A 17,101-nucleotide genomic window follows, 5' to 3' on the forward strand; every position below is an offset into this window, starting at 1 on the left:
TGGGATTTGCAAGGTTAACTAGTGGTGACACTTTTGTTATGGGAAGTTAGTGAATAGAGATGCACATATCTGCAATAAAATGTCTTGGTTAGATATCCAAGGGATTAAAAAAGAAGGGCTTATCCAGCTTTCCGTTATCAATCCAAAACTAAAATATAAACTTTTTCGGTGTAGTTGACTACAAATTGCTTTTGTATGCTGGTCTAATAGAAAAGTCATGCATGTTATACCTGTACTGCCTGCTCGATATTATGAGTCTGTTTTTTTTTTATATTACAGAGCCAGCTAAAACTCTTTGAAGACTAGTGGAAAATGATGTAAGATTTTCAAGACATTGGAAATATACATTTTAGCAATGTGGACGCACAAGTGTATGGCAAAGAACTTGAACTCAGATGGTGATCAAGCTGACAAATATAACCGAAAGCTGCTTAACTTCTAAAGAGAAGTATATCCGTCCCAGAAGTGTCACTTTAAAGATAATCAAATGTCATTCATAATCATGGCGCTTCGCCAGCTGAAAGATAACTGTATATAATACAGAACTCTTCTGACCACTCCGATTTTTCTACTTGCATCCTCTGCACAATAATGGATTATTTGATAAGCTCAAAATCCCTGCTTTACATTCTACATATAATGTAAAATTCAGCAACGTGAACAGTCAACTGCAAGCAACTGTAGTTTCTTTTTTATTTAAATACAGTTCTTAATTTGAAATCTATTACAGAGCGATCTCAGCATAAAATGTGAACGTTGCTAATTTGAAAAGGAAAGCAATAAGCAAAAAAAGAAAAAAAATCCTTTCTGAGCAAACAGAAGCTTGAAAATATTGTAAAGTTCAAGAGTTCAGTCTTATTTGCAACTGCTGCAGCTCTGACACACCTCTTGGCTCTCAACCTTTGAGAAAGGTGCAGTGTTGAAACAAATCCTCTTTGGTATTTTGCCTGTGAAAGAAAACTGAAGCAATAGAATCCACAAGAAAATACAAATGTTATGTAACTTCAACCTCAAGAAGCTATAGGACATGGAAAACTCACTGTCTACTGCACCTTACACTGACAATTTGAACATAAATGATGTGAAAGCAGGGACTTCTCCGAAAATGACATGTGAGTATGGTAATGTCTCTAGTGGTGGGGTGGAGGCCAGTGGCAGCTCAGTGCATCATGTGGAGGCCAATGGTGGATACAGTCATAGAACCAGTCCAGCTGTGCATGCCTTGGAGAGCCCAGAACAAATGTATTTTAATGATGCCGAGGACATCTCAGTTTCAGAACCACTCAGTGAAGGGAGCATGGTGTTGAGTGAAAGCCAGTGGGATATGAATAATGAATTTGAAGAGGATATTGAGGAAAGGAGTATATCTGAATCTATATCAATCAGTGATAATCTGCAGGAACAAGTGCAAAGACCACAGTGGGAAAGCAGAAAAAAGGAAGACTTTGGCAACCATGACCTGGATAAGTCTAGCTGTAATCAAGAAAGGAACATACCATCATCCACTGAACCTCTGGGCGAGCCAGACCTTGTGATTGAAGTGACTGGGGGGCAGAGAATCAGAGCTCATAAGTCAATTTTAGCAGAGAAAAGTGACTATTTTAGAGCTCGTTCTTCAAGAGACATTCTTAAGATTAAGGGTGTAAGTTACCAGACTTTACAGTTGCTTGTGGATTATATATATAGCATGAAGCTTGAAGTGAAGCAAGATAACGTAGTTGAAGTAATCAGTGGGGCAAAGTTTCTACAGATTCCTTGTGCTGTGCAATGTGCCATGGATAGCATGCGATCCCAGATATCACTCAAGAATTGCTATCAAGTACTTTACATTGCTAAAAAGCAGAGATTGAATGAGCTTAAAGAGGCAGCATATAAATTCATGAGTGACAACTTCCTTCAGGTTTTGAGAGATCCAGCAGTCTATGGCCGACTGACTGGGGCAGAGCGAGACCTGATTCTGCAACGCAGAATAGATGGAAAACAGCATTTGGTAGTGGCAGAAATCAATGATGCCTTTGAACGACTAAGCAGTAGTAGTAGACCCCAGAGCAGAGAGAGCAGTAGGCCCCAGAGTCCCTCCTCAGTTGTGTCACTGGAGGATGATGCAACTACGTATCAGGTACAGTGCTATAATGAAAGTACTGGGCGCTGGAGATCCCTGACTAAGTTACCAGAAGAAGTAAACACTAAAGGCTGTGGGGTGTGTGTTCTTTATAACTATCTATTCCTTGCCGGGGGCATTAAAGGTAGTGGTGAAAGGGCAAAACTTTCAGACCAGGTCTTTTGCTATAACCCATTAACTGATTCTTGGGAAAAGATCCGACCACTTACACAGCCTCGTTCCCAGCTAAAACTTTTGGCCCTTGATGGCTATCTGTATGCTATTGGGGGTGAGTGCCTCTTCACAGTGGAAAAGTATGATCCTCGACTGGACCGTTGGAGCCTAGTAGCACCATTACCTAAGGGTGCATTTGCTGTGGCTCATGAAGCTACAACCTGTAATGGTGAAATTTATGTGTCAGGTGGGACTCTTTTCTATCGTCTTCTAAAATATGATCCTAAAAGGAATGAATGGCAGGAGTGTCCTTATAACAATAGTCGAAGGCGGTCTGCTGGTATGGTGTCTCATAAAGGCTGCATCTACCGTTTTGATGTCAGTCGGGAGCATGGTCTTAGTGTGTTCACCTACAATTCCATGGCCAGGCATTGGAGTGAAGGGGTCAACCTACGTCCTGGCCCAGGACCACCCACCCCTAGTTTACCATTCCGATGCACAGTGATCGGAGGTAACATCTATTGTGTAAATCGTGTTATCACCATGAAAGTACCTTTGCCACCAGAGGGAAGTGGGGGAAATATGTGGAACTGTGAGCCAGAGCTCTCCCACTCTCCAGAGGAGGCTAAGGGGGTCCTTTACCCATTTGTTCTGTATTTGCCTGAAAGCAAGCCAATTCATTAGCAGCCTAGATATGCATTATTATATTTCTCCATTGGCATGTCTTTAAATGTTCATTAATTGGGATGATCAAATGCATACATATAGACCGAGTCCACACAGTACCACAAGTCATGCATGTCACTGTACAGGTACCATGGATAACTAAGTAGGCATCTTTGTACATTAATACCAGCACATAAACCCTTATCAGGATATTATTGCATGTAGTATGGATTTTATTGTGTTTAAAACGAGCCATGTGGTGAGAACTTCATTTGTAGTGCAAATGCAGAAGAAAATATGTCTAAGAAACGCTACTAAATCTTGGTACTTGCATTGAATAAACTATACTAACTCTAACCTTCGTATACTACAATATTCCATACCTATATCATAAGATATGATCATTCACAATTAAGCATGCCTGATTACACCATTGTTGGTATCATACAGAGAGTAAAGTACAGCTGAGACACACAGCATGTATTTTTCTTGCCTGAAATGAACCCCTTCTAATATATTATTTTAGTGCTTGCATTGCTGGACTGGCCAAATCTTGCTGCTTGCAAAGGTTATGCATGCAATTGGTGATATTAAGTTGCAGTTTAGCAGATGCTAATTATATGTGATCACACAATGAACTTTGGCTTCATCTATATGTAAGCCAGGTGGGAATTATCTGGTGCTTGAACCGAGTAGCCAGGTTACACCTACACCAGGACCAATGTCTTTTATTTCATGTTTGTAGATATGTGCATGTAAGTCAATAGCAACTATCTTTCAGTCATGCTTCCAACATCCATACTGCTGCAAGGATTGTTGTTACAGTAGCTTATCTCCGATGGGGTCAAACAGTCATTACAGTTCATCAATTCAAATATACCGTAAGTGTGCTCTTTAGCGTACAATTATATTTTAATGGATGGACTTGATTTTCTGGGGTACTATAAAAAGAGAGATAATGGTAACCCTGTTGCCTGTAAAGGTACAGTGGAAGGATATAGAACATAAATACACATTTGATTTAGAGCTAAACTCTGGGCAAACACACACACAATTATCCAGCCAGTCTTTTGATCAAGGCACCTATGGCAGACACCAGGTCAGCCAGTTCCCAGAGTCTTTCCAAAGACTTTACTGCAGTTAAAGTGGTTGTAAACCCCATTTATGGAATTTGATTAAAGCACATATGTCTATAGTGTTTACTTATCTCTCTCCAAAGCTCTAAGTGCCCTTTTTTTCTGGTGCTTCGTTCCTCTGTTATCAGTGGAACGTCTCACTTCTGACAAGTTCTCAGACACATGAGATAACAGCAGCTAAAAATTTCCTCCAATCATCTCTCACACAGTGTAAGCCCAGTATCTCCACCCACCCCTATGTGCTGCTGAAAGAAGAAGAAAGATTTCTAACACAATGTGCACTTTCCAAAGGGTGTAGAAAGGGTGAGACAGCAGATATACATGTAAAACCTATGTAGGAGGATTTGTTTCATCTCTGTGTATTATCTGAGGCTATTCACTTCATGGGCATAGGAGAGGGTTTACATCCACTTTAAGCAAAACAGCCTTGTCCTGGAACTGCCCCAGTTTGATTGCACAAAGAATGAGTAACAAACAACAAACTGATAAGGTTATCCCTCTGATCTTCCCTCATCTAGCCATGTTTGTGGACATTTCTGTGCAAAAAATTCAGAACTGCTTGATTGGCTTAAAAGTGCCACTCTACATAGGTATGCAGGAGGCTGATATTAATAATGATTCAGGTTTTTGTGCTAGTTCTGAGTACAAATAGATTTTTCTAATTTATACTTATATAATTTTTTTTCCCCGGAGTTCAGCTTTAATGTGAAATATCCCTATAAAAGGCATGCATAAAATGAATACTTAAGAAAAATGTTCTGACCTCCATAGAGGGTAAATTCAGATTCACTTTCAGTTCATCAGGTTCACTTATTATTATATTGAGGATCTAATATTTACATGTTAGGCCACTGGGTGTACATAATGGTTTATTGTAGCATGTTAATTTCTGTGTACAAATTGCTTTTTTTTTTTTGTCCTGGAAAATAAATGCTGCTTAGTGGTACTTTAGTCATATGTGTAGTCATGGAGAGACGTATTTGGGTCTTGTTTGTAAATGCAGTAAGACGGAAGAGCTGGGATGGAAAAGCCCCCACTGCGAAAACAGTTTTACTGGAAAATCAATTATATATTCCATTACAAAGCAATTTAGTTTATGCGTACTTAAAGGGTGCAGAAAATACATCCATGAACACATATATTCCTAACATCACAACTGGATATTCTTTATCAAGGTTATTGGCTAATAAATACTAACATTTTTCTGTTATATTATATTACTACTAGTTTTCTTTTTCATACGTACCATGATATGCTGCTACATGTCCAAAAATGTTAGTGTGGAAACAGTGATAGAAATAACCAGCATATTGTTACATTATGTCACATTCTTTGCCTAAAGTAATCCAAGCTTACACTATTTAGAGGTGCAATTTAAATGACAGCTGCTTTAGAAAAATATGATCAATGCCCTTTGCACAGGAAAATTAGGTTGTTTGGCTATTATTTTGTAAGGGAAATTGAGAAAGGGTTTATGCTGGCAGTACAAATACTGTATATTACATCTTACCAGTCCTTAAATGCAGGGGCTGCATTTGTTTTCTTTTTCCCCAGGCATTTTTGCTTTATTTTCACCTGCTGTTGCTTCCAGTAACATACTTCCTGTCCTAGGGTGACAGTGCTCACCTGTTGTACTATATCTGTAAAGGTGCAGTATTGTCACCCTAGGACAGGAATGCAAAACACCCTCTCCACTCATTTATAGCATATAGCAGGAGTTGGCAATTAATTTTCCCAAAGGGCCACATGTGAAACTTGGATTGTTGTGGAGGGCTGAACTTAATTCTTCTCCATATTCATTTTGGACCTGAGAATGTTCCTAAGACCATAGAAAACAAACACCTGGCACTAGGAATATTAGGTACAACTGCTCATGAAATAGATTGCTTTCAGGCAGGTGGTAAGGAGGGGGGGTAGTAAAAATGTTTTAACACCTCCGGCCACCCACCTGAACTGTAGAATAAAAGCCGGAGGGGGCTGTTGATATGCTGCTACTGCAATGCTTAGCATTGCAACTGCAGCATGTTTAACTTGGGCTGCAGAGTTTGACAAGCGACACGTTTTGTTAACTCACCCTGTTCAATGGGATCGTGCTGTAACTGAGTTATATGCCCAGGATTGTGGAGCGGTAGTGCAGCATTATAGGGTTAAATCAGGCAGAGAGGAGGTGACATAACGCCTCCTTATTGCCTTTCAAATGTCGGCTGAAAAGCTCTGTGACTGGGAGGAAAGAGCCTGAGATTGGGTACAGCAGGGATTTTGGCAGATCCTGACCTGGAGTGAAGAAGAGGTGCACAGCTCCTGGGGTTTGCTGCATGCAGGTGCTAACACAGGAAGAACTTAGCCAGGTAACAGAGTGGCAAGAGAGTTTTCTGTCCTGGGACCAATCCTATTTAATTTATTCATAAACGATCTGGAGGATGGGATAAACAGCTCATTCTCTGTATTTGCGGACGATACTAAGCTAAGCAGGGAAATAACTTCTTTGCGGAATGTGGAAACCTTGCAAGAAGATCAGAACTAATTAATGGGGTGGACAACTACATGGCAAATGAGTTTTAATGTAGAAAAATTTAAATAATGCATTTGGGTGGCAAAAATATGAATGCAATCTACTCACTAGGGGTAGAACCTCAGGTGGAATCTAGGATGGAAAAGGACCTGGGGGTCCTAGTAGATGACAGCTTCATCAATGGCATGCAATACCAAGCTGCTGAAAGCAAAGCAAACAGAATATTGGCATGCATTAAAAAAGGGATTAACTCCGGAGATAAAACTATAATTCTCACACTCTATAAGAATCTGGTCCGGCCTCACCTGGAGTATGCTGTTCAGTTCTGGGCACCAGTCCTCAGGAAGGATGTGCTGGAACTGGAGAGAGAATCCAGAAAAGGGCAACAAAGCTAATAAAGGGACTGGAGGACCTTAGTTATGAGGGTAGGTTATGAGCACTGAACTTTTTCTCTCTGGAAAGGAGACACTTGAGAAGGGATATGATTTAAATGTACAAATACCGTACTGGTGACCCCACAATAGGGATAAAACTTTTCCGCTAAAGGGAATTTAATAAGAAACATGGCCATTCACTAAAACTAGAAGAAAAGAGGTTTAACCCTAAACTGTCTAGAGTGTTTTTTTACTGTAGGAGCGGTTAGGATATGGAATTTTCTTCCACAGGCAGTGGTTTCAGTGGGGTGCATCGATAATTTAAAAAAAACTAAGCACCTGAATGACCACAACATACAGGGATTTACAATGTTTTACTGACATAAAGTCACACACATGGGTTGGACTTGATGGACTTGTGTCTTTTTTCAACCTCGCCTACTGTGTAACTTTGTCAGGATATTACCTAGGCCATGTTTGCAGGTTTTCCTTTATCTTACACAGGTGCTTTAAATCAAGACAATGGCTTGGTATTTTGGACAGCTATTTTATCCAAGAGAAATTCCCCAAAAATGGCTTGTTGGGGGTACTTGAGGACAGGTTTGAGAACCACAGACCTAGGCAATGCTCTTCTGCTAGAACCAAGCCTTCCCGCTGTACTGACCAGCTCCTCAGCCTCTCTCCTTCCAGTCAATGCAGCTGTCCACAAGGACATTTGTTAGCATGCGTCTCTGAGCCTATCAACTTCCTCACTAAGGATCAGAGAGACATGCTGACAATGGAGACATCAAGGGCTGGATAGGGACAACCAAAGGGCTGGATGTGATGTACTATGCAGTATTTTTCTGATTCACTCTTGTGTGGATGAAAAACAGCCTGAAGGTAAAAAGCCCAATAACATTTATTTTAGCCCCCATTTGTACACAATGAATATACATGCAGTTTAATAGAATGAAAAATTCTTCATTTTTTTTTTTTTTATAAATACACCTCTTAGTGTTCAATGCAGCACTCATCTGAATAAGCCTGATCCTTTAGAAATCTGAGTAGGCAATTAGAGTATATCATAGCTTCCAACTGTCCCTGATTTGGAGGGACTGTCCCTGATTCTGAACAAAATCCCTCTGGTCCCTCTTTCCTTATCATTTGTCCCTCATTTTGGTCTGATTTATATAGTCATATATATTTACGCACTTAATATCTTTCAAAAAGTGTTTCCCAGAGCTAAACCTTTCATCCAAATTCGAAATTGCAGCATTTGTAAATTTCAAAGGCCAGTATAAAGGAGTAGTAGTGGTAAAAAAGCACTTGTGGGTTTAACTAATCATTTTTTTTTTTTATAATTCTTCTTTAAGGGGTGGCGTGACAGGGGGTGTGTCCTATGCCTACATACTTTTGCTAATAGGTGTCCCTCGTTCCCAACTCAAAAAGTTGGGAGGTATGATATTTGGTTCCTGTTTTCAAAGGGTAAAAAAAAAACCTGAATGCCTTATTTTGAGAAGGCTCCAGGCTAATGTGCTGCATTAGTACTAGTGAACTTGAGGTGGCTGTACACGCTACACTACACTTTATCCTAATGCATTCTATGCATTAGGATAAAAAAAACCTGTGTGCAGCAGCCCCCCCAATACTTACCTGAGCCCCATCTCAATCCAGCGATATTGCAGAGAGACTCAGCTGTCTGGACTCTCCCTGCATATTGGCTGAGGCAGCAGTAAAGCGCCATTGGCTCCTACTGCTGTCAATCAAAGTCAGTGAGCCAATGAGGAGAGAGAGGGGACAGGGCCGGACTGCGGCTCCATGTCTGAATGCTGCAGTTCAACTTGGGTGGCCCCATAGCAAGCTGGTTGTGTGAGGGCACTCAACAGGAGGGAGGGGCCAGGAGTACCGAAGAGGGACCCAAGAAGTGGAAGATCTGGGCTGCTCTGTGCAAAACCACACTTCACAGAGCAGGTAAGTATGACATGTTTGTTATTTTTAAAGGAGAAAAAAAATAGACTTCGGTATCACTCAAAGAGCCCCCCCCCCCAAATCCACCCAGTACATATTAAATACCCTGTCTGAAGTCCCCTTACTAGTCATATTCAAAGAAGGCCCCCCCAGTTCAGATCTCCCTCCCCATCCCTCTCCGAAGGCCACTTACCAGTCAGATTCAAGGAAGGCTTTGACTAAAGAAAAAGCCCCCCCCAAATTCCCCCAGTACAGATCCCGCCCCAAAGTCCACTTACTAGTCAGATTCAAGGAAGGCTTCCACTAAAAGACAGAGACCTCCCCCACATTCCTGTTCAGATCTCTTTTCTACTCCAAGTCAACTTACCAGTGAGATTCAAGGAAGGTTTCCACTAAAACCTACACCATCCCCAGATCCTCCAAGTACAGATTCCCCTTCCCCCGAAGTCCACTTACAAGTCAGATTAAAGAAAGGCCTTCAATAAGTGCCCCCCCAAGTGCAAATCTCCCCCTGAAGTCTATCATTCAGAGTTAATGAAGCATCTCATTAAAAGAAAGATCCCCCCCCCAAACCCCACCCATTACAGATCTCCATTTTCACCCCTGAAGTCCACTAGTCCACTTAAAGTAATTATAAAGTCTCTTTTTTTTTTTCTTAATAACGAACATGTTATACTTACCTTCTCTGTACAGTGGCTTTGCACAGAGCAGCCTGGATCCTCCTCTTCTCGGTTCCCTCTTGGCTGTTCCTGGCCCCTCCCTCCTGTTGAGTGTCCCCACAGCAAGCATCTTGCTATGGGGGCACCCGATCCAAGCTGCAGCTCCATGTGTCCATTCAGACACGGAGCTGTCATTCGGCCCTGCCCCCCCCTCTCCTGATTGGCTAACTGAATTTGATTGACAGCAATGGGAGCCAATGGCACCACTGCTGTGTTTCAACCATTCAGGAGGGAAAGTCCCAGACGGCTGAGGGACTCATGGACATCGCTGGATAAAGATGGGGCTCAGGTATGTATTAGGGAGTGCTGGGCCGGTTGCTACATACAGAAGGCTTTTTATCTTAATGCATAGAGTGCATTAAGATAAAAAAACCTTCTGCCATTACAACTCCTTTAACAGTCAGATTTAAGGAAGGCTTCCACTATAGGACGGATTGTAACACAAGCTGCAATGCCAGACAGGGCGCCCACACTTGGCACACAGCTGCCTGACACTGCAGCTACCTTCTTTAAGGCTCATCGAATAGGTTTTCGGATTTTAGTAAAGTAGAGATATTTCCTAGACAGTTGTCAGTTCCTGCATCCGGCAGTTCAGCAATGTTTTTACTTGTTACCTGGAGTTGCTTTTTTACATTCTATATTGAGTTTTTTAATTGATTTTTTACACTTTCTTGTATAAGCAACACATAATCTGAAACCACAGAGAGCAGCTTTACATAAAAGTATCAAGTGGCTTATTACATTCTTTTGAAATATAATATTCCATTGATTTATTTACAGGAATTAATTTACATTCAGTTTTTAGCCTTTTAAATACAGGTTTTAGAAAAGAAAGAAAAAAGGAATATACGGTTTGCATCTAGGCAAATCCAAGCCTTGAGAATCTCATGTTCTGCATAAACCATGTGTTCATTCTTGCTGGCTGCAGGCAATCCACAATTCATGTCATTCATAACTTAATGGTTCAGTGACAAACCCTTCCTCCCTCACCATAAAGTGATTAAAGCTTATAAACTGCTGCCAAGGATTTTTTACAACCTGAAACTTTTTGCACAGCTCTGTGTGCACTGTTAAGAAGCTAATGAAAGTCTTTTACTTTAGAATACCAGAAATCTTACTGTTTACCCAGCTTCCCAAATATCTTGATATATGATAGTGTAGTAGTAGACTGTATCTGTTTATATCCAGAATCAAGAATGAAAGGTATACTTAATACCTATTTTCTAGCACAGAGATACTGTACAGTCTAATCTTTTCTGCTGCCTGAATGTTTGCCATAATGAGAGTAAGGAAAGGATATCTATCACCTATCCTCTGTATCACTTATATTGAAGGAGGTAAACTGTCAATGTTGCTATGTAGCGTTGAAGGTAGTGTGAAGGTGTGTGTCTGCAGTCTTGCAGGTATGTACCAGATGGATGACAATTTTGGAGAAACATTCTGCAGCCATGTTTTAGAGGTGTCACTTTTCCAAGTGCAGCAGCCATGACACCTTAACTGGCCGAATCACTGTACATGTACTAGAACAGCTAAGGGAAGAAAAGCATTATCCATAGGGTAATAAAATGTGTCTTTTCAGTGTAACGTGTGCCTGAATTTTAATCTTTGGCCTAGAATTTACACGTTAAACTTAAAGTGCATGCATAGCCAATTTTAGTAGTGTTGAATAGAGTAAGGACGCGTTAAAACCCCTTCCAGGTTTTCTTTTTGCAGTCTTTGTACAATTGGGGACATTTCACTTCCTTACCCAGAGATGTGACAGTTAGTGCAAATCTCCCAATGTAGGGAAAATCCCACTCTTGCACAATTTTCCCCATTGAAAGATTTACATTTTTTTAACCCTATAACACTAGACCCAATATCAACCCCAATGTAACCTGCACTTTATACTGATAAGTCCACCAAAATTATAAATGTAGGGTACTTATCTAGTTTAATGATCTCACACAATACATACTGTATGCATATTTTCAGTTCCTAAAATCATAATTTTGATCTCTCCTGGCATGGTCTCACGTATTATGTGACTGGATGATTTTCTCTGTAAATAAAATTGTAATTGTTTATGGAACAAACCCTTGCAAGCACTGACCAAAGTTTGGCCTGTTTAGTGGAACCCAGATCAAGCATTTGCCCAAGCTTGGTCTGTTTAGTAGGAACCAGAGCACATATCCAACAACTCAGATATAGCGTAAACTCTAAGCGCTGGCTTTGCTATTACTCTGAGAACACTCTTAGTATACCTGCAGTATTTAATGAGTACAACTGTTCTGAAACTATGTAAAAGCTGGTCTGCCATGTAACTATTTTTCAGTTTCATTATGCCCTTCCTACAATCACTATTTAACAGTCCTGTACAGTACTCTATCCTCTTGTCATTCCACTACCATCTATACTATTTCAGAGACTTATAGATGTCAAAGAAAAATTGCCAACCCCTACTGTAGATACAGTGGCTGGAGGTGAACTGAAAACATGTGGTATAGATGTTGCCAAGCTTTGCATGCATGAACAAGGACATGAATAGGACTCATATTTGCACAGCAGAATCAGTTGCTACCCTCTTTTCAAAGAAACCAATCTGTGTGGCTCTATACATATCATTTGCTTTACATTGTCAAAAAAAATTGTTTCTTTTCTTGGCACATCAATGTCTATTGCCATGCGAAAATCCTAAGGTGATATGCTATCAAGAAAGGGTTCCAGAAAACTTTCAGTATTATTATGGCATTATAATTAAAGCACTAAACTCATAAGCTTTAAAAATAATGTAGATCAGAAAGCAGCTATTTATAGCCCAATGGTAGTTTCAAAATAGACTGCAAACCACAGCTCTCTGTGTGAGAAACTGCAACTGGTCAACCTAATTAAAAAATGTAATACATGCACAAAGATGTTTACTGCAATAAGTGCATCATGGGTGTAATACACAGACACCTTCATTATTTCTCCCCATCCCGAGGAGCTACAGACCTGTTATGGGACTGGAGGAAATTCTGAATGGAAAACAATTACAAAACACTCTGTAGATGGGACTTGTAGTTTCTCCCATTTGATGGGCCCCATACCTTGATGACACAACTGTGTGGGTGAAGCCGCACACAACTTGCTAAATTCTAATAATAGAATGCTGATTGAAGATGCACCCTGCCATTTAGGTAAGGGAGGGTGGTTAGGGTTAGGCGGACACTGTGTGTAACCATGCTTCATGTTAGTGGGTGTTGCTTGAACTTATTCCATAAAGTGAATTAAGCCCTTAAGAGCTCATTCACCTAGTCATTCCTGGCCATACACCACCCAGATCTGCTTATTTCTGCAACAAGTATGGCTAGGCATTTCCAATTAACTGTGACTAGGAAGCCTGCACAAATCAATGACAGGCTGCGATTGGATGAGGACAGCGGTAAAGCCTCTCATCTTTTCACTGATTTGTACAGGGGGAATAGCTGCAGCTAGTTAGAAATACCCCGCCAGACCCGGGCAGTGTATGGCAAAAAAACGGCAAAAGAACGGCCATGTGAAAAAACCCTAAAAGAAACCTATACTGAGAGAAATATAAGGACCAGTATTCTTTTATAGTTATTATTAGATATAAGTGCTGTCAAGTCATTGTCAGTTTCTGATAACCACATGGATAGTGGTTTCTCCAAAATGATCTGTCTTCTGTTAAGGTCTTCTGTTTTTCTAATGGCATGTTCATACTTTGTATGACTGTATCTTACTGCCTTCAAAAAGATACCAGGTACCTGGCTTTCTCTGAATTCAATAATTTATGAAACAATGATCCAGAACAAGCATACATACCAAAAATTATCATTTCACATATGTATGGTTGTTGCAGGTCTGTGCCTCGGAGAGTATTAAAGAGTATTAAAGCCATTGGATCAATATCGCAGGTCACAGATTATAAGGAAGTAAAGGATTTTGGAGGACTCCACCTTCCATCTTCTAGGGCTGTTTACATCTGATTGGTGGGTTTGAATATGGTTTTACTTTCCACATGTTCAATTTTGGGTATCATCCCCAATCAGAAACTCCTGTTTCCTTTATTCTGTGAAATCCAATATCTACCCACATATTGATTAGTATTTTTATATGTATGCGTAAGGCTTTAAGGTTTAAGACGTCTTGGTATTGTGGACAAGTGAATGTTGTTTGATGTGCCTATTCAGTTTATTTTTTTAATCGTTGCGTCAAACCACAAAAGAAAGAAAAACAATTTTTGTTTCCGGAAGACATTTAAACTGTAACAGTAGGTCACAGGTTTGCATATCCTTGGCAGAAAGGTAAATATGGAGTCAAACTGGTTTAAGCTGGCTTGTGAACCTGATTGTCCTAAATACTTTATTAGTAAATCTGCAACTTGTGGCATACAGAACTACTTTAAATTCTGAAAACAAAAGGTTATATGTTTGCTTGAGCTGTGGTAAATCAAAAAGGGGGTAGAAAAATAAAATCAAGAAAGGGGAGAATTCAAAAAAAGCATATCATTTATATTTACAGCTATTTTGATTTGGCCTTGACTGCTTGAAGAAAGATGAGTAGTCAGTGTTGGGTGGACCATCAGCCACCAAACAGGTTATGGCCTATTGATTGGGAACATAGCATTATATGCAGTGAAGTCTTTTTTTTTTTTTTTTAAACATGGAGATCTGCATGATCAATAACAATGGCATTAGGGCATGTTATTACATGATAAAGTTGTGAAGTCAAATCTATAAGGGACCAATGAAAACAAAGCTGACATTGTTATGAAGAGCGTAGTACACACTGGAAATGGCATTCAGAGACTGGATTATTTGCCCTTGTTTCTTTAAATCTGCACTCCAAGCAACTAAATACACAACTGAATGATATCAATGTGAACTGTTTACCTAGCAAAAGATTTGTAATTCTTTTCAGTCAGCCTTGTGGTATGCTTCTACCAGAGAACACAACAAGGTCTATGATCTCTCTACAGACCTCAATGCGGCTAAACAGTGCATAAAGATGCAGTGTTTTAGACTGACATTATTGTGCTAAGCAACAGCCTGATTGGGTTGTGTTAAAAAAATCACTAAATTCCAATTTCCCCTTGTTTAGTATGTATGGCTGAATCTGCAGTGTCAGCTATTTTATTCTGACAGCTGCACCCACGACTATCAGAATACCCAAGCAGCGTCTGCATCTCATTGGATGCAGGCTCTGTTCAGCTGGCAATTTAGATAAAAAAAATGGACTTTGGTTGAGCTGGATGGTGCTGATAGGGCCACTCACCTCTTGAATTTGGTTCCATGTATAAGCAGCTTTACAGTGTTGTCTCTCCTGCTCCGACTTTTAGTGCTTGCATGGGGAGGACTACAGGAGGTAAAATGAAACAGGATTTATACTACTTTTATGCCAGTTGTATGTATATGCTTTTAATACATTTTAATGAATAACTTGATTTAACTGATTTTTTTTTATGCTTGGAGTGCAGCTTTAAGGCTAGGTCAGTCAGGGGGTTTCAAAGCACTTTTTAAAAAATTTAGATCACTACATTTAAAATTCATAGCACAGGTAGTGCTTTTGGTAGTTAAAGATTTCTGTTTACGTGGTTTCTAAACTAATATACTTCATTCCACGTCTCACATTAGAATTCCACCCATCCTGGCATCAGGCAGCCTGTATATAAATCAGTGTGAAGCTTCTAAACATGGAAACTATTTTACAGTCCCATGAAAAGCAATGTGTTTGTCAGTCCTCACTACTGTCTATGTACATTACAAACGCTTTACTATGTAAATAATACTTGTATGTCTCAGTGTTTGCTTACAATGTGTCCATTCCTGTTTCATTTCACACTTTTGAAGCTCTTGTTTACAGCCATGTATTTGCAATTGTTTGACAAGGAAACATTTTTTATAATTCAGTGCACATTTTTTAAAAGTAAGGTTTCTGGAAAAAATTTAGTTTAAGAGAACTGGAAACAATTAGCATTTATTTATCTAGAACTGTTTTGGAGTAATTTGGTTTATTGTAGCCATTTTTTGGCATGTTTCTGTATTTCTACTGGTCTGTGAAGCTGCACAATGCTATGCATTTAATAATAGTTCAGCATTTAATATGCATTGTAATTCCTCTTTGTACTTGCTTTTCACTTATTAACCTCCTTAAAAATATGTGATTTTTAATAGCTAATTTTCAAGTGTATGAATTTACAAATGCTAATGATTCTTAATTGAGCTTTTGTATTGGACAGCTAAGCTGTTACAGTAGTTTCACCTTTGCACATATTACTTATTTTATCTTCTGAGAACTACAAAGCTCAGTATTGCTTTACTACGTGATTTACAGTAAATATGTACACTCATTTTAGTCGTGGACCATCCTTTCAGCTTTTTTCTCCGTATGTTGAATCTCATGCAGTTCTGATAAATGTTATAAGATAACGCATTGTATTATAAGACAAACTTGTAATATTAAAATAACAGTGTTCTAAAGAAACTCTCTGGTGTGCTTATTTTTCATTATTTGACAGGTAAATAAACAGAAATGGGGCATTTTCATACCTGGGATCTTTTGTAAGCGTGTGGTTGTGTGTGTTCCCAGATATGTATTTCATCTGTGTACTTCATTGCCTAGAGTTCAAGTTTAAAGTGGCACACAATATGATACACATAAAACAAAAGGCACCATTGTGGTAATATATATATATACACACACACACACTATATTGTTAAAAGTTTTGTGACGCCTGTCTTTACACACAAATTAACTTTAATGGCATCCCAGTCTTAGTCCGTAGGGTTCAGTATTGAGTTGGCTCACCTTTTGCAGCTACGACAGCTTCAACTCTTCTGGGAAGGCTGTCCATAAGGTTTAGGAGTGTGTCTATGGGAATGTTTGACCATTCTTCCAAAAGTGCTTTTGTGAGGTCAGGCATTGATGTTGGACGAGAAGGCCTGGCTCGCAGTCTCCGCTCAAATTCATCCCAAAGATGTTCTATCGGGTTGAGGTCACTCATCCATGTCTTTATGAACCTTGCTTTGTGCACTTGTGTGCAGGCATGTTGGAACAGGAAGGGCCCATCCCCAAATTGTTCCCACAAAGTTGGGAGCATGAAATTGTACAAAATGTCTCGGTATGCTGACGCCTTAAGAGTTCCCTTAACTGGAACTAAGAGGCCAAGCCCAACCCCTGAAAACAACCCCACACCATAATCCCCCTCCAACAAATGATTTGGACCAGTGCACAAAGCAAGGTCCATAAAGACGTGGATAAGCGAGTTTGGGGTGGGGGAACTTGACTGGCCTGCACAGAGTCCTGACCTCAACCCGATAGAACACCTTTGGGGATGAATTGGAGCAGAGACTGTGAGCCAAGCCTTTTCATCCAACATCGGTGCCTGACCTCATAAATGCGCTTTTGGAAGAATGGTCAAACATTCCCATAGACACACTCCTAAACCTTGTGGACAGCCTTCCCAGAAGAGTTGAAGCTCTAATAGC

At 39.9% G+C, this 17,101-nt stretch overlaps 1 protein-coding gene across 1 annotated transcript in view; it reads left to right on the forward strand.

Moving 5' to 3' along the window:
* Window positions 1-16,097, forward strand: part of KBTBD11 (kelch repeat and BTB domain containing 11) — a 72,993-nt gene extending 56,896 nt beyond the window's left edge. Inside the window, exon 2 of the mRNA XM_073626641.1 lies at window positions 280-16,097. Coding sequence (XP_073482742.1) covers window positions 1,028-2,959 — 1,932 coding nt within the window. The 5' untranslated portion in view covers window positions 280-1,027 and the 3' untranslated portion in view covers window positions 2,960-16,097. The remainder of the gene's footprint in view (window positions 1-279) is intronic.
* The last annotated feature ends 1,004 nt before the right edge of the window (window positions 16,098-17,101 follow it).

This window comes from Aquarana catesbeiana, linkage group LG04, assembly GCF_042186555.1.
Source record: "Aquarana catesbeiana isolate 2022-GZ linkage group LG04, ASM4218655v1, whole genome shotgun sequence".
Classification (NCBI taxonomy): domain Eukaryota; kingdom Metazoa; phylum Chordata; class Amphibia; order Anura; family Ranidae; genus Aquarana; species Aquarana catesbeiana.